The 25,621-nt window shown below is 39.0% G+C and overlaps 1 protein-coding gene across 35 annotated transcripts in view; it reads left to right on the plus strand.

Annotated features, from left to right (window-relative positions):
• Window positions 1-25,621, plus strand: part of GPHN (gephyrin) — a 233,308-nt gene that overhangs the window by 124,034 nt on the left and 83,653 nt on the right. For 26 of the 35 annotated variants that reach the window (XM_083604388.1, XM_083604375.1, XM_083604383.1 and 23 more), the window contains 3 exons: window positions 6,493-6,559; window positions 19,094-19,366; window positions 21,156-21,263. In XM_083604388.1, coding sequence (XP_083460514.1) covers window positions 6,493-6,559; window positions 19,094-19,366; window positions 21,156-21,263 — 448 coding nt within the window. The remainder of the gene's footprint in view (window positions 1-6,492; window positions 6,560-19,093; window positions 19,367-21,155; window positions 21,264-25,621) is intronic. The other 9 variants (XM_083604404.1, XM_083604377.1, XM_083604387.1 and 6 more) reach the window with 1 other exon arrangement.

Genomic DNA, 25,621 nt, shown 5'->3' on the forward strand with positions numbered 1-25,621 from the left:
TTCGCTTCAAACGAAGCAGTAGTGAAATGGTGTTCTAAAATACACTTGGTGATCATGTAGCAATACATGGTGGAAAATATCTATTCTATATGAATCAGTACTTTACCTGCCAGTGTTTCCCTTACTCTGTTCTTATGAGGTGCTGTTTCTAGACCATTATTACTATTCTGGCCTAACCACTTTTGTTAAATTATCACATGGTGCTTTTTGTATACAAATAGTGATTAGATTCTATATCTAAGTCTATATTATACCTAGATTCTTCTGAATCTGAAACTTTTTAAACATTTTGAGTTATGATGGTGCTTATCCACCAAATCTACATTGTTATAAGTTAGGGGTGTTTCAGTGGTTGTCCTGAGTGGCACTAATTATGATGGAACTAATCTGCACTCATAGAATTTTCACAAATAGTCCATCTACTAAAGGACGTTATCAGCCTTAGAACATGATGCTCCAGCTTTGTGAGTTGAAATAAGGAACATAAGGTTCCTCACATATGTGTACAGGAGATGTCAATGCAAAGTGGAGGGGGGCTAAGAGATAAGTGTAGCTTCTGATGGAATGTCATTTTGCAAAGAACACAAGGGTGCTGCTGAAAATAGCAACCGCAAATAGAGTCTTCCCCCTTCCCCTGTACTTTCTATTTCAACTTCCTATGTGACCTGACATAATTACTACGGCCTGGTTCATAACACATAATGGTGAGCTAGAGACTCTATGTACTGCTGTTAGTTATTGCCATGGTCCTCACCACATATTTTCTTTTAACTGAACTAGAACCCTGTTCTTTGACTCAGTGTATGTCTTTGGAATGGTACAAGCTTTCTTGGACCCAAATAACTCTACCCCTTTCCCACTGTGATTGGGCTTTATTTGTTCTTTGCTGGCATCAGACAACAAACGTTTCCACGTGCACAAATGCTGTTCCTGATTGTGCCCCATCCTGCTGTTCTTCCTTCACTTTGCCAGCCTTCTCCTGGTTGCTCATTCCTGTCTCACTTCCTTCTTGTCAACTCCTCATATCTGCCTCGCTTGTACAGGCTCTTTTTGTCTCTGTTATTTAGAAAATGATCGTGTAGTCAATCTCCCTCACCCCCTCTTTTTTAAAAAATAATAATTTCCAACCTAGAAGTCACTCCATTTTAGGAGTAAATCTGCAGTTCACATTTCTGATACTTTGTTATTCATGTTTCTCCAGTTTGGAATGCAACAGATTTCAGATCAGGAATGTCACTATATTCCATCTTTATGTGACTCTGCAGGGAGGGAGGAATCTTCTGGGGCACTGGGGAGAGTGTAGTTCCAGATATGTTAGTGCATGAGAGAATAGTGGCAGCCCAAAACATCCATGTGTTATCCATTTGTGCTATAGTAATGAGTATCATATTTCTGGAACACAAATGACTTCCCTGTCTCTCCCCACTAGCATTCTCCTTATAGTTCTCCTTGGCCTTAGATGAACTATTCTTTAGTTCCAGATTGGCACAAATCACTACAGATCAATTTGAGTCCACCTGGACTGCTCTGGAACGATTTGTAGCTGCCTTGGCCTGGATTTGGCATAAATTGACTCTGTTCCGAATATGGATAAATCAGTTGCGCAGCTCTACTAATTAGATCCAAGTAATTAGCTTTCTGGTGAGCCAGTTTGATACATGGATACAGCCTAGAAAATCTCAAATAATTTGACTTGTATTTTAGTCTGGACAGAGGGCCAGTCTACTTCTGCACCAACATAAGCAACAGGAGTACCAACAGGTAAAGCAGTACTTCCTTTAGTAATGAATTTTGAACTTTCTCCCACTCCTGGACAGTGTTCAACAGAAGAATCAACCTTGGTCAAAATGATTTTAAGGGCTGGAGCAATCTGTTGTCCTCCCTTTGTATAAAAAGAATTCAAAATGGTTCCAACAAGACGTCTTACTTTAATTAGAGTAGCATCCTTATGGGCCATCAAAGAAGAGTTAGCTGCAAAGTGAACCCCTAAATAACAAAATAATTTATCCAGTTATATGTGGGATATCGCTTACTGAATGCAAGCCCTTTAGTTTTAGAAAAAATATTAATACTAAGCTGTTCCTTCTGATAGAAATTGGGCAGCAGATCCATCTGCTTTTTCAGACTGCCCCATGCATAGAATGATGCTGACCTTTCTATTTCTTATGGCATCCAATTTCCCAAACAATTTACCCAGAACATTGACATAAAGGCTGAAAAGCAAAAGCACCAGAAGCATTCCTCTTTAACTATGTTCATAGTTGGAATTGGGTCAGATAGAGGTCCGCTCCTGCCTACTTTAATTTTAACAAATGTATCATGGCCCAGACTTTGAAGAAGCATCGGCAGCCCAGGGCAGCAACTTAGCCCTCAGACTGCTTCTATCTAGCAACTCAAAAGCTGAGGATAGGTCAACAATAGATATTTTTAACCATTTCCCCAATAAGATGGAACAGAGTATGGCAACAATTAATAGTGGAATAAGAATTTCTAACCCCAACTTTCTCTTCAGACAGAATACAGTTGCAGGAGATACACGCCTGCAACTTAAGCAGAAATAAGTTTTACAGGAAACAAGCAACAAACTGATTTTAAAAAAGGATAAACCACAGACAGTTCCAACCATAAAGGAATTAAGCCTGTCAAGCCAATATCAATAAACAATTTATTGAGGATAGGATGCCACAGTTAGAATGCATATTAAACAGTTTGAGATGCATGTGATATTCCCCTGAGGCCTTATTTGACCTAGTTGGAACATTCAGGGATTTGACCATACATGAAGTTGCTGGATCCCAGTTAGGGAAAACTCAATAATCCACCAAAGGGGAGGAGAAGCTGTTGAAGAGTTATATAGTTTTGTAAAATAATTAGTCTAATCATCAGTTGAAATCTAAGCTTTAGTAACCCCTCTTCACTTAGCCAGTCCACAAGGAACGATAGCCCAAAACTTATACTCATTATTTCTCTGACAGCCGAGTCTAAAACTTTCCACTGAGTTCTGTTATATTCTTGCTTTCTGCTTTTTTTTTTATGTATGAGGCATTTATAAAGTGATCTAAATTTGATGAGCTGTTCAGTGGCTACTTCCATTTTTAGTTTACAGTGTTGTCTGGAGAATTTAACCAGAGTCCTTTTAGCATTCTTGCAGTTCTTATCTGCAAGTGGATGGGCCAAAATTCTGATATGAGATATATGGTGTAATTAGAAAAGGTCTGTCTCTGCTGTCTGTTGGTAAATAATTAAAGAAGAGGCTTTCCACAAAAGACAATGAGGATGAAGTATTATTAATTGGTCAGATCTCATCAATTTAATCTGAGAGCCAGAGAGCCTCAGACTACTTCATTCTTCTGGTCCCCAAGACCCATTGACTCCAATTATGTCAGTAAGATAGCTGACCTCCAGCAATATTGAAATCTAAAATAAGCTCAAAAGGATAGTGATCACTTTCCATATGGATAGAGAAAAATTGGTAATAAAATTAATATATACTGGTTCCTTGCTGATTTGCTTATAGTATGCTGAGAGTTTGTTCTTATAAAATTAGGGGCATCAAAAAGAGCATCTTAGGAGTCTGTGGTTGTATATCATCTATAAACAAACATACAGTTTTACTATAGATTATCATGTGTGTTTGTTGAAAATACTTGTGGATTCAGAGCGGGTTTTCTTAAAGAGAAATAATTGAGCTTTTATTTCTGTGAAACAGTTACTTGTGGCTTGGCTGTTCCATGCAACAAGCTGTGCCATATTTTTATTTTGAATGAGTCACAATGTGTTGTTGTTTTTAACAGTTTTTGTGATTATTTGACATTATTAATACCTTTTTTTATTGCTAGCCCTTGATTATCTTGATTTAAAGCATATTGGGCCTCAAATGGTGCTTCCAGCTTACCTTTAAGGTTTCTTTGCTTTGTTTCCTGCACTGGTGATGTTTGCATGAAGAAAAACAAATATGCCTAGTTGAAGTAATGCCTTACATACACAGAAGCAGTCTTCTGCACATGTGTTCGTAGCTGCATAAGAATCTGCATTTGCAAGCAAGAGCAGTATGTACAGTTCTTGTCCTGGCTTAGCCCCAGAGGGCTTACATTCATCAGCTTATTGTTCATAGCACTGAACATCTGATCAGGATGAATGAACCAGGAAATGGATTCATTCCTGCCTTGAACCGATGATTAGACTGATGATGATATGACTGGAGCTAAGTGCCTGGAGCCTTGGCTGCTATGCATTCAGGTGAGTCAGGGTTATAGTGCTAAGAACTTCATTTGAAAAAATTTAGGACAACTCACCAGAAATATAGTAGCAGGTAAAAATACTTCTTTAATGAAGAATATGTGCTTCTACTTTACCTGCACCCCACAATTTCTCAATATTTACCACAAGGGCTATAAAATCCAGAGAAATTTTTTTTAATGCAAAAGACAGGAAAGCTATCAGAAAGCAGTCATCTGATCAACAAGATGTGAGACAAGGCTTAAAGAAAATTAGGGATACCATGAAGATAATGCATAAATTTAGCTATTCGCATAATATGAAGGGAGGCTATCAAAATATAAGCCTTTCATTTCAGACTACAGTGGTACCTCGGGTTACAGACGCTTCAGGTTACAGACTCCGCTAACCCACAAATAGTACCTCGGGTTAAGAACTTTGCTTCAGGATGAGAACAGAAACGGCATGGCAGCAGTGGGAGGCCCCATTAGCTAAAGTGGTACCTCAGGTTAAGAACAGTTTCAAGTTAAGAATGGACCTCCAGAACGAATTGAGTTCTTAACCTGAGGTACCACTGTATGCATCTCAAGAGTTATCAGTAAAATTTACCATTCAAGCCTACTGATAGGAATTGTTATGTTGGAATTGTTAGGTAACCTTTCATAAGTAAAAAATTAGAAATATTATTATTTAAAATTAAATACCATTGCTCTGGATTTTGTGTAATTTATGCATTTTCATAAGCTTGCAATAAAGTTAATGAAATTCTTAGTGTTTAAAGACATTTAAAACTGTCATTTCTCTGTAAACAGAGTTTCTGTACAGGTCTGAATTAATCAAAGACCTATATATCTGTAGAATGTATTTTAGACCTTAATTAAATTATGTGTTTTATTTTACACCCTTTATATCATATGGGTCTAACTGTAGCAGGTATAGCCAGCTAGATAATACAGAATAATGGTTACTTCAAGAATCCAGAGAATATAGAAGCGGAGAAAAAACCATATAAAATTATGATATTCACATTTAAGTCAGTAACTTACTCTTTAGTCTTAGAATCTTGAAGGGTACCCTGGATCCTTAATCTTCCTTTCTGCTCCATGGCAAAATATGGCCCAGGACATAGCAATATTTTTTTCTGAAAATTGATTTGGTTATTACTTTTTACTATTTATATCTCAGGTTGTTTACAATAAAAAAGTGAAGTCAAAAAGAAAAAAAACTTTTGAAACTCACAATTTAAAACAAGAAACAGACCAGAGCAATGAAATACAACAAATTAGCTGCATAAAGCTCATTAAACCTGAGCAAACAAAAATGTTTTTAATAATAATAATAATAATAATTTTGTAATTTATATCCTGCTCATCTTGCTGGGTTTCCCCAGCCACTCTGGGTAGCTTACAACATGTATAAAAACACAACAAAGCACCAAAAAACAAAGTATCTATCCTATACAAGCAACAAACAAACCAATAAATCAATAGAAACCAATAACAACAACAATAATAACAATAATGAACAGTTTACAGTTATACCAAAATTAAAATAGCGACTACCCCAACTAAACATTTCACCAACATCAACCCGGCAAAAACAAAACTGAGGAACCAAAATTAGAACTGTTTAAAACATTTTAGCCAGTTGCCGAAATTCAAGAGTGCATGCATGAGAAAGTCATGTTTAATCCGGTGCTGAAAAGAAAGGAATATTTTCTTGTTTAGATTTCCTCCAAAATGTTGGAGAATTTCTGGCCAACCTAGAAAGTATTATTTGAATTTTTACTCCTCTTCTCTACCCATAAATAAAATGGTAAAGTATTCTATTTAACAGGTCGTGGACAATGTGCCTCGCCTCACATGTCTTGAAAACATCATGGGAATGAAGTATTCCCTCTAACCCTAACATAGATTGTTTATTAGTTCAATCAATCAATCAATCAATCAATCAATGAGGACACTATTTTTGAAAGAGAAGCTATGTAATAATTATGCTTTGCTACTGTTAAAACCGTTTAAGAGTTGCTACTTTCGTTCCCACGTTTGGAAAGCTTTCACGCTCATACCATGCTTAATGTGTTGATGGAACGCTTTAATCAAATATATTTAAATCAAATTGGTCCATTGTATTGAATAGTCTGTTTCTACTGAGCACATCTTAAGACCTCCCCTGTCTTGACCATTGGTAGACAGTTATGAATAATAAAACATTTTGGTCCAGTGGTGATGTTTCTCATGCACTCATATTCATCACAGTCTCTTCTCTTTTCAGACCTGTATGCGGAATCAGAGGGAAAACTCTTATAATTAATCTTCCAGGTAGCAAGAAGGGGTCCCAGGTAAGCAGTAGTCTGGGGAAAAAAATCATTAATATTCATTATGAATCTGGGGAAGAAGAATAATTTTGCCTTTTAAGTTATTTCTCCCATGAATTGTAACAACCATGAAATTAACAATGAAACAATAAGGTGAACATTATTTTTAATGAACATTAGTCTTCTATCTTGTGAAACCTACAATGCCATCATCCCAGTTATCAAAACAAAGGCTTCAAGTTGTTTGGTAACTGAAGGTCAACTGGTAATCATTCAGCCCAATCCTCTGAAATGAATGAGGGAGCCCTTCTGGGTGGGCATCATACCACTTATGTATGGAATATTGCTGAATTATGGCACATATCTGAAGTTACATTACCGAGTTGATTTAGAATGTGTTGGGGCAAATCTATACATTATGTGGCATCATTGTTCAGTGATACATGATTGCTTTTTGAAACCGAAATGGCAGCTGTGGGTGTTGGTTCACATAAGCTCTTTTCTCTTATCTGCTCACATACCTGGTTAGATATAACACTTGCTGGTTTGTCAAAATAGTTTGCCATGTTGTCCAAATGGGCAAACAGTGGTAGAGTAGATAAAAATCAATGATGTAATAATCATAATAACAACAACTGCAGTAACAAATAGTATTATTTAAGTTTGTCATTATTTTATTTTTAATCTGGAAACTGAATCAGTACCACTGCTTTAACATAATGAGTTAAAGGAGGGTTTTTTTTTTAAAAAAAAAAAGAACCAATTTTATAATTTCTTAGCTATGAATAGTTTCCTACAAAATACAGACATTTCCTGTTCACCCAATAAAGAGAAACCTCTCTGGTCTGCCCAGTAAACTATCAGGCTATGCTTTGACCTTTCAGTTGTGGGTATTTCAGTTTCACTTTCTACTTTGTTTTTGTGAGTGTGAGATTGTGCAAAGTCAGAGTAACATAGAAAAGAAGACAAAATTTTCCAATGTGCAGATTTCTGTATTATCTTTGGGAATATTTTATAGGTTAAAAAGGGAACAGTGCACATTGTATGTAGTGCAAGAAAGGATATGCAAGATTTATTTGCGAAAATGAAGCCCTATAAATGATAATATATTTAGTGATAAAATAATATGATTTTGGTGATCAGATTTGCACCATTATTTAAGAAATATTTGAATACGTTTGCTTAACTCGATTTAAATCAGTTATATAAAAAGCAGCTTTTCTTCTTACTGATATAAATCTTTGAGTTAAAATGCCTTGAATTTGAAGTTTGAAACTGGTTTGCAACCCTTGTTTCAAGGAACTACTTAAGCCACGGTTTATATGTCAGCAAGTGTTCTGTTCAGCTGAAAATGAAAGAGGAGGGAGCATATATTCATGGTGCGGCAAACTCCCTCAATAAATTTTGACGCAAGGTAACATGAGCTGGTTTAGGGTGCTTTAAAACTTTGAATCTTCCTGTCAGTAACACTTGAGAGATCTGAGATTCTTTTATGTGGTAGCTTTCACTAATATCCAGCAGTAAGGACTCTTAATAAAGTGAGATGAAAAACCTGTGATCCCCTTATACCTCAACCAGAGTAAGTATGACCCACACTGGAAACAAAACAAAATTTTATGTGTGAACAATTGTCACCTTTATGCCACCATACCATTGAGTCTATAAACACCTGAGAAGTTATAAGATATTAGGATAGTGGTTAGATAATTGTTTAACTTTTAAAAGTTTGTATATAGCTATATTAGAAATCAATTGCTCTAAGACTTGGAATTAGAAAATAATATTTATTTATTTCACTGTCAAAAAAATATGTGGCAGTCTCCCTAAATCAAGTTGGCTACATTTAAGAAAATTACTTTTTTATCTGTTGCCTTTGTTCTAAACCATTGGTGATATGAAGTATTTATTTTTCACAAGCTACTATAATAAGATATGTGAGCTTGAGTAGAGAAAATACAATAGAAGACCAAGAAACATTCAATGAAGTAAACTGGATAAGAAAATTTATCAAATTGTAACCAGTATATGTTAAAAGTTTTGGCCACAGTTTCACTCAGAAGAGAAGCAGAAGTATTGTAAAGATGTTGTACAGTTTAATGCCTCTCTTTTTGATTTTGTATGTAATGCATATGTAATATACAAATGTACCTATTTGTTGGCAAATGTGTTCAGTAACTGGAAGCCCCTTTAGATTTTGCCGGTTTTATAATGAAACCGATCCTTTCATTGAATGGAGCCTGGCAATTCAGTGGAAGGGTCATCTTGTGCAGCAAAATGAAAGCTAGTCATGTCTTCCAGAGATCTTTCAACAGCATAAATTGTTTCCCTTTTGATTAGTTTATCCATCTTCACTCACGCTGAGGGGAGGTAGAGGACAGCATTCTCTCTCCCTGAAATGTCTGTAAACATTTCCTCTTTGGAAATCATATTCTGAATCTTTACTTCAACTTACACTCTGAGTTATTATTTGTATATAATTAATTAGATGAGTTTATAGTATTGCTGTGGATGACTATCTAGAATTTTTACCTCAGTAAATGATATCACTCATTTGGTTGCCCACAGACCCCTCATTATTATTTGCTCAGAGTGCAAGTTGCTATATCAGATTTTTCAGCATTCTTTTATGTCTTGAAGTGACAGCACTTCTAATTTATAGACAGCTTTGTGGGAGGGAGGTGTGATGGAATATATATATATGTAGCCAGCCAAACTGCATGGAGTACCTCTTCCATTGGGAAGTTCATTTCATTATTATTATTTTTACCACCTTCCTACGTTGCTGTACACAAGGCAGAAATGCGAAAATATACAACAAACGCTATACATCCTATAACAATCCTATCAAATGCAAATAAGTCATAAGGAAAAATATGACTATAAACTCCTCAGAAACCCATTTCATTTTTATCCATATCAGTTGTGAGTCTAGAACGAAAGGGAAATGTGCATGGATTCCACGAGAAGACCTCAGTGCCAAAAACTCTAAGGCCATGTTGAAAGATTCCCTCCCTCTACTCTAAATGGGTTAGTACATAAGAAGGCCAAGTTTCAGAGGCAAAGTCTATTTAGAACCATTGCAGAAGGAATCTAAAAAGATGAGAGAACAACAAAAAACAAAAGGCCAATTCCTACAAGTAATGAGAAATGAGTGCTGGAGCAATGAAGAAAATATTGCCACTTTCTAGAAAACAATCACCTTACTGGAGGAAAGCAGGCACATCAGACATTGAGGTTATACTATTGGTATGAAGAGGAGAGTTAGAGCGTGGGGGTGCTTTCCTAGTGAAGAAGTTCATGATCCATTATAAATAGTTCATCTGTTTACCAGAAAATAACATAATTGGCCCCATTATTCTGATAAGTGGCATTGTTGCGAACGCTGCAAGTTGTGCGTTTTCGGGTTGCAGACCTCGCTGAACCCAGAAGTACCAGAACGGGTTACTTCCGGGTTTCGGCGCTCGTGCATGCGCAGTAGCGCAAAATGACGTCATGCGCAGAAGCGCAGAATCATGTCACGGGCATGCGCTGCGGGTTGCAAATATGCCTCCCGCACAGATCACGTTTGCAGCCCAAGGTATAACTGTATATGTTTAATTGTTAGAGTGATAAATCTGGTCACAGTCATGTGGATACTTTTCTTCCACCCACTAACTCATAACAATATCACAATTTATATAACTTACCCTTTTTCAGATAGGAGTTTGTATATATTGGTGTCTTTCCATTGATGGAAGGCTTCCAGTTGAGCCTTTTATCAGCAAAACTTGGTTCAAGGGAATCTTCAGACATTCCCTTTGCAGACTCCAACATCACTTTCTATACTGTTTTAGAGCAGTTTTTCGGGTGTGTGGGTATGTGCCAAAGATCAATTTGATCCCTGTTCGACTAACAGAAGGCTCTCCTAAAACAAGTAGCTTTACTGTCAATGGAGTTCTCATATGGTTCTTTAGAGTGTTTAAATTTATTTTTGCTTTCTAAAATCTCTATATCTTTTGTAATTTTAAGCATTTCTTTTTTGATATAGGAAGGCAGTTGTGATATAATATGACCTCTAGCGACAACTTTATTTGTTTCCCAGATTATTGCTTTTGATAATGCTACATTATGTAACCTACAGAAAGTGTTTTCAGTTATTCACATTTTCCGGTTCTATAAATATCCAATAGAGGCGTCTCTGTTATATCACAATACCCAGTCTCTTCATCTGAGGGTTTAGAGCAGGCTTCCTCAAACTTGGCCCTCCAGATATTTTGAGACTACAGTTCCCATCATCCCTGACCACTGGTTCTGCTACCTAGGGATTATGGGAGTTGTAGGCCAAAAACATCTGGAAGGCCGAGTTTGAGGAAGCCTGGTTTAGAGGATCGTATCTATTCTTCAGGAGCCTGTCTTCAGTAGAGATCCTTTTATGAGTATGGAGAAATTCTACTCATATATCATGTGATGGTAAAAATTCCAACAGTAGCTTCTTTAAGAAATTTGTATCCTGTAATTAAAATGGATTTTAATCTGCTAGACCTGAAGTGAATTGTTGGCTCTTTCAGTCGTAAGAGTTCAATTAGGCTTAGGGTTAGATCAAGTCTACACACTGGCAATTTGTTTTTAAAAACTGCATCCAGCAGCTCAGGTGAATGACTAATGTAGCATGTAGTTAGATGTTAAGACTTAGAGGTTTGGTTCCCTTATACCCACTAGAAAAACTCTGGTGCCTCAAGGGAATTTTCCCCTTGTTCATTTGAAGTGGGTGTTAAAACTCTTTGAGTTAATAGCCATATGTTCTCCAGGCCTTTTTACAGCAAAGGCTTGGATTGATTCTAAATTATGTACAAATATTATCTGACTAGTAAATTTAAAAATAAATACATAAATTATAATTTCAGTATATGCAGGTCAGATGAGTTTGAATACATTTTGCTTTATGTTTTGTATTGTCCTTTATCTAACTTACCAAGGGATAGATCTCTGTCTTCTTTTCATAATTTCATGGAAGGTCAATAAAATTAATTTAAAGTTACATGATTGCTGACTGTAAACAGATTTGTTAACTATAGTGTAGCTTTATAAGTGCCAGCTGTAAGAAAGTAAAGTTTTTTTTACCTAAAGCAGTGTTGACTGGCAACAGAATTTTTGATTTAGAAGATTAGGGGAACATTTTAAGTTTAAGTTTTTACAGTTTGCACCTTTGAAAATGTATAAGCTAACCTCCTCCTGTATTAATTTTTTGTTGAAATATATTTTGTCTTGTGATGTATATTGTAATGGCTATTTGGTATAAACAATAAAAATCTGATATGGTGTTTACTTGCAGCTTATGCTTTGAGATGTATAATACCTTAAGTTTCATTTTTCATGCTTGTTAGGTAAATACTCTAAAGCAAGTTTCTCATTTTCATATCACTAAATATATTATGTTGGGCTTTTATTTTTTTCTGATCTTCAGGATGATAATGGGTGAGTGTGCTACACCTTGAGTGTCAGGCAAACTGTTGCTGAAGATTTCATAGAGTTAATAAACATTTTGGAGAGAGGAATAAAGTTTCTGCCTAGTTTTGTTTCCAGATGGATTGTTTTAGTTATTAAAACTATATTACAATTTAGTCCAAGTATAGGGTCTCTTAGGAGTTCACATTCACACTACAAAAATGTAGACCTCAAGGACTGCATTTCTGAAAGTGATTGGTGCTTTATAAATGTTTCAGTGTGATCTACACCTATCTCCATAAAGCATTTAAGTCAGTGAGTTGCATGAAGGGATACAACTTCAAGGAAACAACTTTTAAAGTTTAACTTTTTTATGGGAAGTCTGCATCTTCCACCTGGCATGTCAGCTCACTATTTTTCCATTTTTGAGACTGCACAGAAACCACAAAAAAGAAAACAGTTATGCTTGACTGAAACTGATATCCTTCAAGTGTTTCTGTACACAATGATATGATCACCCCATCTTGTTCCCACAAGCTCTTCACATGGCCATCTCTGACTCCTCAAAAGATTCCATCAACAATGTCTCCAGAAAATTTTACACATCACATGGGAAGACAGGTGAACTAATGTCAGTGTACTGGAAGAAGCAAAGATCATCAGTGTCAAAGCAATAATTCTTTAACATCAACTTTATTGGACTGGTCATGTTGTTTGGATGCCTGATTATCGTCTTCCAAAGCAACTACTCTATTCCCAACTTAAGAATGGAAAGTGAAATACCAGGGGGCAACGAAAGATGTATAAAGACGCTCTCAAGGCAAATCTTTAAAAACGTTGTATAAGCTCTGATAACTGGGAAACACTGGCCTGCGAGCACTCCAATTGGAGAACAGCCTTTACCAAAGGTTTCATGGAATTTGAAGAAGCCGGAACTCAGGGTGAAAAGGAGAAACAAGCTAAGAGGAAGGTAAAGGTAAAGGGACCCCTGACCATTAGGTCCAGTCACAGACGACTCTGGGGTTGCAGCGCTCATCTTGCTTTATTGGCCAAGGGAGCTGACATACAGCTTCCGGGTCATGTGACCAGCATGACTAAGCCGCTTCTGGCAAACCAGAGCAGTGCACGGAAACACCATTTACCTTCCCGCTAGAGCGGTACCTATTTATCTACTTGCACTTTGACATGCTTTCAAACTGCTAGATTGGCAGGAGCAGGGACCAAGCAACGGGAGCTCACCCCGTCATGGGGATTCGAACTGCTGACCTTCTGATTGGCAAGCCCTAGGCTCTTTGGTTTAACCCACAGTGCCACCCGCGTCCAAAAGGAGGGTACGTTTGGCAAATCCTCACCGTGATCAAATCCTACCTGGAAACCAATGTCCACACTGTGGAAGGATGTAGGGCTCCAGAAATGGCCTCCACAGTCACTTACGGACTCACTGTTAAGACCTTGTTCATGTAAGACAATCTTACTCAGCCAAAGAAGAAAAAGAAGAAATCTGTACCTAAATAGAACAAAACCTTGGAAAACTAAAGCTCAGAAAAATAGAGTTAAGTGGAAGTTCCTAAGTTATATACATAACTTGAGGGGCAGGCAAACACCTTTCTGCTTGGTTCTCCTTCTCTTTTAGCAGTTTCAAAACAGTGTTGTAGAGAACTCTAGAGCTCTGGAAGTTTTTTTCAATTTTCCTTTTTGTGTATTGTTATTTTCAAGTCACCATCTCACCTTTCTTCAGACAAATTCACTTGAGGTACAGCACAGCTCCTTCAAATGGTGCCCTGTTTGGAGGGGAAGGGTCTCATCATAGCTGTCACAAATGATGGCTTCTGTGTTTGGAAGACTCCTGTGTGCATTGCCTAAATTTACAAAACCAGCTTGTTGAAATCAAGCTTCAAATCCCTCTTGGACTCCTATAAGGAAAATGGAGTGGCCCTGTCAATGCAGAAGTTGGTCATCCCTCGCTTTTCTGTTCAGATGTTCTTTGTGCTTATTTCCCTCCTGTAACATTAGAACTCCAGCAACACCCTATGAAATTAATTGGGAGTAGATTTAAGATGGACAAAAGATAATATTTCACATCACACAATTAGTTTGTAAACTGCCACAAGATGTGGAAATGGCCATTATCTAAGATGGCTTTTAAAGATTAGACAAATTATGAAGAAAAAGTCTATAGATGGCTATCAGTCAGGATGCTGGATTAGATCTAATTTTGTCTGGTCTAGCAAAGCAGGGCTAGAATATATGTAACTGAGTGCTTCGTTGACACAAGTAAATGGAATCAAAGATGAATACAGTGGTACCACTGGTTACAAACTTAATTCGTTCTGGAGGTCCGTTCTTAACCTGAAACCGTTCTTAACCCGAGGTACCACTTTAGCTAATGGGGCCTCCTGCCCCACCACCACCACACAATTTCTGTTCTCATCCTGAGGTAAAGTTCTTAACCCGAGGTACTACTTTCAAGTTAGCGGAGTCTGTAACCCAGCATATTTGTAACCTGAGGTACCACTGTAGATTATTTTAAGTGCCCCCTTCTTAACCAGTTTTTCTTCACTTCTTTTTCCAGTCAGACTTCTGGAAACTTGAGATGAGGAAGAGAAGGTATAAAGGCTTGGAATAGATCTACTTTACACACTAGGAAGAAGGGGGATGTATTTGATGTATTATTTGAGGTGTGCAGGTAGATGGGTAGGACAACGGGCCAATTATGTTCTATGAAAAATAGATCATAGAATCATAGAATCATAGAGTTGGAAGAGACCACAAGGGCCATCGAGTCCAACCCCCTGCCAAGCAGGAAACACCATCAGAGCACTCCTGACATATGGTTGTCAAGCCTCTGCTTAAAGACCTCCAAAGAAGGAGACTCCACCACACTCCTTGGCAGCAAATTCCACTGTCGAACAGCTCTTACTCTCAGGAAGTTCTTCCTAATGTTTAGGTGGAATCTTCTTTCTTGTAGTTTGGATCCATTGCTCCGTGTCCGCTTCTCTGGAGCAGCAGAAAACAACCTTTCTCCCTCCTCTATGTGACATCCTTTTATATATTTGAACATGGCTATCATATCACCCCTTAACCTCCTCTTCTCCAGGCTAAACATGCCCAGCTCCCTTAGCCGTTCCTCATAAGGCATCGTTTCCAGGCCTTTGACCATTTTGGTTACCCTCCTCTGGACACGTTCCAGTTTGTCAGTGTCCTTCTTGAACTGTGGTGCCCCGAACTGGACACAGTACTCCAGGTGAGGTCTGACCAGAGCAGAATACAGTGGCACTATTACTTCCCTTGATCTAGATGCTATACTCCTATTGATGCAGCCCAGAATTGCATTGGCTTTTTTAGCTGCCGCGTCACACTGTTGGCTCATGTCAAGTTTGTGGTCAACCAAGACTCCTAGATCCTTTTCACATGTACTGCTCTCAAGCCAGGTGTCACCCATCTTGTATTTGTGCCTCTCAATTTTTTTTGCCCAAGTGCAATACTTTACATTTCTCCCTGTTAAAATTCATCTTGTTTGTTTTAGCCCAGTTCTCTAATCTGTCAAGGTCGTTTTGAAGTGTGATCCTGACCTCTGGGGTGTTAGCCACCCCTCCCAGTTTGGTGTCATCTGCAAATTTGATCAGGATGCCCTTGAGTCCATCATCCAAGTCGTTGATAAATATGTTGAATAAGACCGGGCCCAAGACAGAACCCTGTGGCACCCCACTAGTCACTCTTCTCCAGGATGAAGAGGAACCATTGATGAGCACCCTTTGGGTTCGGTCAGTCAGCCAGTTACAAATCCACTGAGTGGTAGCATAGTCAAGACCGCATTTTACCAGCTTCTTTACAAGAATATCATGGGGCACCTTGTCAAATGCCTTGCTGAAATCAAGGTAGGCTACATCCACTGCGTTCCCTTCATCTACCAGGCTTGTAATTCTGTCAAAAAATGAGATCAGGTTAGTCTGACATGACTTATTTTTCAGAAATCCATGCTGACTATTGGTGATCACAGCATTCCTTTCTAGGTGCTCACAGACTGTTTGCTTAATGATCTGCTCCAGAATCTTCCCTGGTATTGATGTCAGACTGACTGGGCGGTAATTATTTGGGTCCTCTCTTTTCCCCTTTTTGAAAACAGGGACAACATTTGCCCTCCTCCAGTCTGCCGGGACTTCGCCTGTTCTCCAGGAATTCTCAAAGATGACTGCCAGTGGTTCTGAGATCACATCTGCCAGTTCTTTTAATACTCTTGGATGCAGTTCATCTAGCCCTGGAGACTTGAATACATCTAAACTAGCCAAGTATTCTTGTACTATCTCCTTAGTTATTCTGGGCTGTGTTTCCTCTGCTGAATCATTTGCTCCAAATTCTTCAGGTCGGGCATTGTTTTCTTTGTCGGAGAAGACTGAGGCAAAGAAGATAGACATATAAGAACAGTCAGGCAGAGTACAATGACTTAGTAAGGCAAGGCACGTGGATAAGAGGAAAGGGCAGAATTGCATAAAGCAAAAACAGTATGCTGGCACGCAAAAAGGAACAGCAAACAAGAGCTGTGCTGTATCAGTCAGAAATTACCCTTATGCACCATTGAAAACTGGTAAACTTTAAATTTTTGTAAGTGGACACTCTACAGCAAACTTTATTTAGATCCTTTTTAATTTCCTCCTCCTAACTTACTGAACATAAGAAGAGCCTGCTGGATTAGGCCAGTGGCCCATCTAGTCTAGCACCCTCTTTTCTCATAGTGGCCAACCAGAGGCATGTGGGAAGCATGCAATCAGTACCTGATTACAGCAGTAACTAGGGATGGCCTGTTCCCATTTTGCCACCCCACCCTGAAGCCTTGCTTAGTGGGGATCATCTGGCAGCTTCCAACGACATTTTGCCAGAAGCTGCAATCTCTTCTCCAGAGGCAGCAAGAGCGGGCAGGGTGCCTGCAGAGGCACTGCTCTGTGGAATTTCACTGTCCAAGCCAGCTGCCTCAGTCCACCTCACGGTTGGGCCAGCCCTACCAGTAACTGGTATTCAGAAGCATACTGCCTCCAACCTCCATGCCTTTACCTCAATGAATTTGTCTAATCCTCTTTTAAAGTCAACCAAGTTGGTGGCTATCACTGCCTCTTGTGGGAGAGAATGCCATAGTTTAACTATGCATTGTGTACTTTCTTTTGCCTGTCCTAATTCTTCCAGTATTTAGCATCATTGGATTTCCACAAGTTTTGGTCTTATGAGGGAGAAAAGCCTTTCTCTATCCACTTGCTCCACACCATGCATAATTTTATACACCTCTATCATGTGTCCACTTACTCGCCTTTTCTCTAAATTAAAAATCCCCAAATGATGTAACTTTTCCACCACCAGCTTTATCATTTTGTTTGCCCTTTTCTGAACTTTTCCAACAGTAGAATAACTTGGAATAGAAACTACCAAGATGCATAGAAAATAAGCATAACAAGTACAATAAGTTGAGTATTACCAAGGCAGAGTCCAAACACTTTCATACTGACAATCAAACATCATCTATTCATTCCTTTAAATTTGGGCTGCATAATTTTATTCTTATGTGGTCTACCAATGAGTGCTAAATTTCAAAAGGAAGTTTACACAAATGACTTGAATCAGAGTATTGGAAGGACTGCTTTAAGTATGCAATTGCCATCAGAGGCCTTTTTCTAGGCTTCTCCTGGGAGGTTGTCTGGAATTGTTTTTTCTGCTACCATCACCTGCTATTTACTCCTGTTGCTTTATCTGACGTTTTGTTGCCAGTTTTAGTGCCACAGTTGTACAAGTCCCAGGTTCAGTCTCCTCCATCTTCAGTTCTTGTTTTTCTTTAAGGATCCCAGGTAGTACTGTTGAGCTTGCTGAACCATTGGTCTGACGTGGTATAAGTCAACATCATATGTTCTGTCTTAGAAGGATAAAAACAAACACCAAGCAATAACAATCATCTAAATGATTGTCCTTGCCAGTGGTTAAGTCAGAATAATACCATCTGTGGGATCCAAAGAGAAACATATGTTATGCGGTTGATGAAAGCAGACTTCCTCAGCCCATTCTCCCACCAGCATCTCCCAGAAAGGGTACTGAGGATTAGGGACCACTGCTGAATGGAGTGGTTTTGACCAGGGGAACTGAAGGGGAAATCAGGCAGAAGTAACTTCCACCAGCAGGAACTCCACTCCTGAAAGTTGCCTCTGCCTGACTGCCAGAGTTCTCTTATACTGTACCGCAGCACATTAAAGAGAGTCCCTAAACCATTAGGAAGCCTTGGAGGAAGTATCAGTTGAAGGAGAAGAGGCAGGGAAGTCTGATTTCACTGACACATTGAGTTCTTTTTTTTCTCTCTGAATCCAGTTCTATTTATTCTGAAAGTCTTCTAGTGTGATCTTAAGATATATAAGAGCATTCCTTTATCCAGTTTGATATATGTATGGACAAAATTGGACTGTGTCTACTAGTGTAAAGAAAGTTGGATTTGGACTGAGTCCAAGTCCTGCCTGATGGGATTGAGGGCATGCCTTTGAGCAAATCATACCTTCTCAGCCACTGTTTGCTTTGTATTAAATTAGAAAATATGCGCTTACCCCACATGAATGTTGTTACGTGGGCAAAACCAAGAAAAATGCTAGGTGTTGTGAATTGTGAGAAGGTACATTAAATGTTAAAATCAAAAGGACACCTCTAGAAAAGTGAATGGGTCTGTATAATGAATCACAGAAGAAAGATGATAGTGTTATTGCTAGGTTCAGTACTAAGTGCTATTTATTTTAATATTGTTGAAATAATTCAACACTTTGTTTCATGGAAAAAACCCCAACCCTACCACTTTTTGAAATAGTGTTGTATAATATTTATATTTCTAGAATTTCTTCAGCCACAGAATTATAATTTTCTACAGCCCATTAGGACAAAAGGAAATGAAAAGCCTTATAACTGTGACATACACATTATAAAGTAAAACAGAAAATTAAGAAGTCTGCAACTTTAGTGAATTTGAATATCAAATCAATATAATATCAAATCAATAACGTGCCCCTAAAAACAACATACATATCAGATCACTAGTCAACTTTAATATTAGAACTGCTCAATAGCTATTATCATTTATAGGTAAGTGTTCATTGTCATTTTTCTCATTGTGCACAGGAATGCTTTCAGTTTATACTGCCAGCCCTACCTCATGCCATTGACCTTTTGCGGGATGCCATTGTAAAAGTAAAAGAGGTGCATGATGAACTTGAAGATCTACCTTCACCACCACCACCTCTTTCTCCACCTCCAACCATCAGCCCACACAAGCAGACAGAAGACAAAGGTGTACAGTGTGAGGAAGAGGAGGAAGAGAAAAAAGATAGTGGAGTTGCTTCAACAGAGGATAGTTCCTCCTCACATATAACTGCTGCAGCCATTGCAGCTAAGGTGAGTTAAGGTTCTGTGCAAAGCGGCACACTGGTTTCTATCTCAGGTACTTTCCCTGAACAGCTAGTTACTTTTCAGGAATGCATTTAATTTGTGTCAGTCTAGAGTTACAGACATAAGAGGTCTTTCCATTTTAATCACATAATTTTAAGTTTTCTCTGTATAGCATTTTCCTCCCCCCACCCCCATTGCATGAAGTACAGTGGCATAGATCTCACGATAACATAGCACAAGAGGAAAGCATTTATGCTTAAACAAAGAAGGGTCACCCATTTCTGTTAGTTTTCCTCTCTGACTACACCATCCATGCAACATTGAATGCTATGCCAGGGCTCCCTCCATTGTCAGAAGCAGTGGGCTCAAGATGCTTCAGTGAAGGAAGCAGGAATGTCCTGTTTCATGAGCACTTTTTGCTCTTAGGAGCCATTGGTCTTTAATTCAAAACCATGAGCCATGGTAGTTGAAAGAACCTAGTAATTACTTGAGAAATGTCATTTTCTGATATGAAAATGAAGCCCTTGTAGAATCACTGCGTGTGTGTGTGCGCGCACACACACACACACACACACACAGAGCACCTGTTTACCAAGAAATCTGGAGACTGGATTGAGTGATGGGGTTCTCTATGTGCAGCTGCAGCAATCCACCTTGGTGCTCTTCCACGTCTCTGGATTCAGATGGGCCCTAAGAAGTTCAGGCCAAGCTTCTGGATATCAAGATTCACTTTTAAAAAATCAATGGAAGCTAAATAGGCACAAATGGTATATCTATCTGTCTCTGTGAAGAATTTGTTTTTGCTAGATTAAACATGCTTATTCAATTGGGATATCGGTAATAGATAGCCTGACTCAAGTTTAAGAGAGATTCAAGTCCTAGCAAGGTAGAGTTGAAACCTGGAATGGAGGTCCAGATGTCTGCATCATGCCTTATACAATGCCTGAAACCCCTCATTTTATGAATTGAGCCCTGAATATCAGCATTCTTGTAGTTCAGGGATCATGTCTTCAAATGATCTCAATACAATATTTCCTCCCATGTATAAAGCTGTTTTCTTTAAATGAGTATATCAGATTGTGTGAGCATGATCCAGATAGTCATTTGTGACCAGTGGAAGCTGAATTTTAAACAATAGTTCATAATATTACATGGAATTGTGCCCTTGCCACCCCAGTCACAGTGATCTGGATGGTTTTTGTCCACCCACAGTATTGGGTGAGGAAAGTCCTGATGCAGCAACTGTTAGGCAGTGTACACAGCTCTTTTAAAAGCAGCACAAGTAAAGGGCATTGCACATTGCAGCCTTGTTACCACAGCGATGGGGAAGCAAATGTGCTCACTGAAAGTCCTGGGCACCTCACAAGAGCTTAGGAGCCTCTTGTGAGCCTGTGTTGCTTTCAACATTTTATGTTGCAGATTGGCATGGGATGCCAAGGAAGAGGTGACTAAACAAGTGATGGAGGAATCGGGTGCTCTTCAATCTGCTTCCTTCCATAGCTGTTTCCAATTGGGCAGCAGAATAAGACTGTTGCCAATTGGGCAGCCGACCCAGGCATTGGATATTGGGCAACATCCTATACCCTTGGTGTGCCCTCCTCCAAGTTACTGTGGTTATGTTATCCATTTGCTCTTTTAAAAGCAGAAAAATACCTGAGATCTAAACTAGTTGTGCTCATTAAGCAACTTGTATTCAGGTATTCCATGTTTTCATCCTTGTTCCTCTATGTCACTGCTTGTTTAGTTTCATGTTTTGCTGTCACTGTATTCATAGTTATTATGTATTGTACATTAGAAGCATCCATCCTACACCAGTTCTGCTGTTATCATGGCAAAAGGTGAACATCCCATTCCTGGTCTCATCTGTTATTCCCATCACGCATCAGGCAGTGCAGGAAAACCGGTAAGACACACCTACCAGAGGGTTTTGCATGAATATCTGCAGACATTCTGCCTGCCTCCTCCACTCTGTATAAGGAGGAGACACAGCTGTTCGTTTATTCCCACTATCACAGTGTTGTGTTCTGAGCAAACATGAACTAAATTGTTATTCAATACACTCTTATCAAGTATATAGAGTTTAAGATCATTTATTTTAGATGTGAAGCATTAATTGTAAGATATTGGTTGCTCCCAGATAGAAGCTTTTTGGTTTGGTTTAAAGACGTGCTGGCAATTTGATCAGCAATGAAAACTGCCTCAGACATTTTTTACTTTCTGTATTTCTGTTACTGCAACGCTCAAAGGTTCCTTCATTTCTATAGAGCATTGGTGGCTGCATCTGGGCTTCAAATTGCTTGGCCTTGGATGACAGCCAGATATTTCTGGTATCCATCACTAGCACTTTTCTACCACTTATTCATCCTAATCCTAATCCAGTTCTTGTTGGCTTTGCTTGACTCAGAAAGTGAAAACTGAACAGATAGTATCTAAATTGTCTTTTGTATGTGTGTCAGTTCCCCCTCCTAAGTGAGCAGTACATTGTGGTTTAAAGAGAATATTAATATAGCCAGTTAGTCAGCCATCAAATCATTTTGTCACAGCAAATAATTGCTCCCTCAGCATACAATTGGAATCTGGACAATAACCTCCTTCTGACTCTGAAAAACGGTATCTGACTGACTGTGTTAGAAAGCTGAGGTTAATAGAATCAGTAAAGAATCTATAATTGAACTTAAAACACCATTGTTTGTGTCCTACTAACTGTGTCAGCAAAAATGAATGTCCTCACCTCTGTTGCCCCTATGTGCATAGAGATGTGGAAGACATGGGAGAAGGAACAACAGAGTGGGGATCTCCTTCCCTTTGACCTTCACCTTCCCACTTACAACATAACTGTTGCATTTTAAAACCATAGTTAGCCACTTTGAGGACTCTGGTTGAAAAGTGGAATATAAACCTACAAAATAAATAAACTCTCAGAGGGGCAGAGGGAAGGGCACAGATCTCTTTCACTTCCTGCTCATTGGCAAGATATTGATGGAGGGAGCGGAGAAACAGGAGAAAGAAGGAGACTTTCCATCTCCCAATTTTAACTCTCAGAGGCCTCTGTGTACAAGAACAGAGTCTCCCTTCTTCAACCTCTCCCAAGGAAATATTTCCTCGCAGTGGATATGCAGCAGTCATTTTGCTGCACTTTCTGCAAGGATAAAGTTAGCTGGAATGATTACCATGGTAACGACAAATGTGATTATCCTTTTCTTTTACCTGCATGCTCACTCAGCCAACAAAACAAATCAAGTGCAGGTCCCTTTTGCTTCTTTTTTCCTGTGGAGACAGAGCTAATTAATTCCCTTTCAGTTAAGTAAAGATTGCTGCTCTAATCCCAGTTTTTCTAAAACTCAACACTTCAGAAATATTACTACTCTCCAAAAAATATTATGCAAGTAGCCATTTGTAGCAATTAAATTAACTTTTGTGTTTGCCGTTAAGCAAGTTGCGGGATGCAACAAGCAACAATGTACTCAGTTGTTTTTGTCTTCCTCTCTTCTCTCCTCCTCCCTATCTAATTTTCATGTACCCAGAGACAGTTTTAGGGTGGCACAAATCGTGCAGTCTCACTGGGCATCACACTGCAGGAGGCACCAAAACAATACTGTAGAATGGAGCATGAGAGGTAGGGGTGATGCCCATCTGAATTTTAGCATTGCATAGAGCACCACTGACATTTGAGTGCTTAAAGTCCACCACTGACCTACTCTTCCTTCCCCTTCTCTCCTGATCTTTGACCCCTCCTCCTTCCCATCACTCTTTGTCCTACCACTCCTGCCCTCCCCCTCTTGGTCTCTCTTTCCTACTCACCTCCACTCCTTCTCTTCCATACCTACTCTCCCACCCTCTTCTTTCTCCTTCTTTTTTTCCCTCCATGCTTGCACACACACCCCACACACCATTGTGCTTGCGCCTAGAAAAAGGAAGCATACAGGTGGAATGGGTATCCTCCAGACAGAGATATAGAAAAATCAGGTTTTTTTATTTTCAGGGTATGTGCTTTCTTCCCCAAACTCAGGTGAGATGAAAGAAGAGAGGGGACTCACAGCCCATGGAGTTGTGTCTCTACAACAGAACAGGAATGGATTGGGCTCTCCGAGGTCAAACTGCATATCCAATGGCTGCTTTTGGGGGGAGTGAGGTGGGGTGATGACAATTTACTGTGCTTAGCCAGTCTTACCACCTGAAGGAGCGACCAGGTCTTTGTTCTCAGCTGAGACAAAGCAGAAGTTGGTCTTCTTGCTTCTCTTCAATCATGAAATATTTGTGTCCAGTAAGTAGCCCACTTCCACCCCCAGTTTTGTATCCTCTGCATCCGTATGCAGACAGTTACAGATAGAGGGAAAGGACTATCATACTGACACAGAACCTTCCCAGGAAATATATGTTTGATTGTAGACTTAAAGATGACTTCATTTTATCAGAACTCCCTTTATTTAGCTAATGCATTTCTATGAATTATTTCTACTAAACTTTCCTGAACTACTGGTGTTGAAAAGCCATACTCAAGAGTATTTCTTATGCTGGATATCGCCCTCTGTTCCTAAAAAGGCTACCAAAGTAATTTCATTCTCGTGAACTGCAGTTTTTAATTATATAAAAAGCATTATAACATGAAAGCTATTGAGCAACATCAGCCAATTTTTGCAATATTAACAACCTCTTGTGCCATCTGGTCTTAAATTCCATACTTCTTTAAAGTTTTGTCATACACCTAGTTTATTTTTAAATTAGTGAAATTCTTCATGGTTTACTGTTGTTTTAAAGAAGATCATTAAGTAGAAATGCTAAACTGATTTGTAGCAAGAAACTCCCCCAAAATGTTCTATAGTACCATAGAGATTGTTATGGTCTAATTATGTAAAATGTGCCAGTTTCTCAGATTTAGACGACACGAGGAAAGAATCAGTATGACCTCGGTCCACTCAATTCAGCAGTTAAGTATATACTGTATGTGGATAAACCATAGCTATCAACGTGTCCCTTTTTTTAAGGGAAATTCCCTTATTCTGAATAGGATTCCTCCAAGAAAAGGGAAAAGTTGACAGCTATGGGATAAACAGCTTCAAATTTTCATAGCCTCAGAAAGAGATAACATCTTAAGGACTTTATTTTGTGGGTTAGTTTTTCTTTTATACTAATCTTTGGATAATTTAGTAGCAGAAAAAATATGAAAGTACATATCCCTTCAAGTTTGTCCTAGTATCTTCAGAGTCAATTGCATGTAACAGTAGACCAAATTAATGTAATTAGGTTGCTAGCCTAAGATGATAGCAAGAACATAAGAGGACCAGTCACTAGACGATTATGTTGTGAAATTACTGATTTTCTTTTACAATTTTCAAATTTTTATATGATGGGGTTTTCCCAATGAGCTGTAGAGCAGGGGCAGGTAGAGAAATTGATCTGACCAGCAGGTTGGATCCAGAACTGTCCTAGCCTCTGCAGGCCACTTTTGACAGGTGACTGGGAAAAGAAATATAAAAGTCTTATGTGAACCTTATCTGCTCATATGAACCAACCTGGACCCTGCAGTCATCATCTGAGACCCCTCTATATGTGCCTCCTCCATGAGAGGTTCAGAGGATGACAACATGAGAATGGGCTTCCCACTTGTGTAATGCTCTCCCCAGGGAGGCTTGCCTGACACTTCCGTTACATATCTTTAGGCACCAGGCAAAAGCATTCATCTTCTCCTAGGCCTTTGGCTGATTAAACCATCCAAGGCCTTTTAAACTGGGGTGGTATTCTTTTTGTTTGTTACTATGGTGTGTAGTTTTGTGTTTTTATATTGTAAACTGCCCTGTGATCCTCAGATGTTGTTGGCATCCGTCTGTCTCAAGAGACAATAGACTGCACCTCTGGGACTGAAGTCAAACCACTAGAGAATTACAGCGCCTGCTGTGACCGTAGAGACCAGTAACTCATAACTGTTTCCTCCTGCATTGTGACCTATCCAGGACACAAGTGTGTGTGGAAGTCCTGGGCTGCCCAGATGACAAGACCCCACTTTCAGCCTCATTGAGCACTAAGGAAAGTGGGCTGCAGGAGTTGCCGGAAGGAGGCATACAAGATGCCATCCAACCATCTTAGGGACTCCAGATTTGTGTAGCATTTACTCCTTAGCCTTGTCTTTTTGCAAAGATGTCCCACAACAAGTATGGATGTTTCCTTAGGGTTTACTCCCAAAACAAAGCCTTTATCATGAATGAGTATAGCCGCAAGGCAGCAGAGGTTTAGGCTCAGTGTTTTCCTTCTCCTAGATGGGCT

Source organism: Podarcis filfolensis (assembly GCF_964270895.1).
Source record: "Podarcis filfolensis genome assembly, chromosome: 1".
In the NCBI taxonomy this organism is placed as follows: Eukaryota; Metazoa; Chordata; class Lepidosauria; order Squamata; family Lacertidae; genus Podarcis; species Podarcis filfolensis.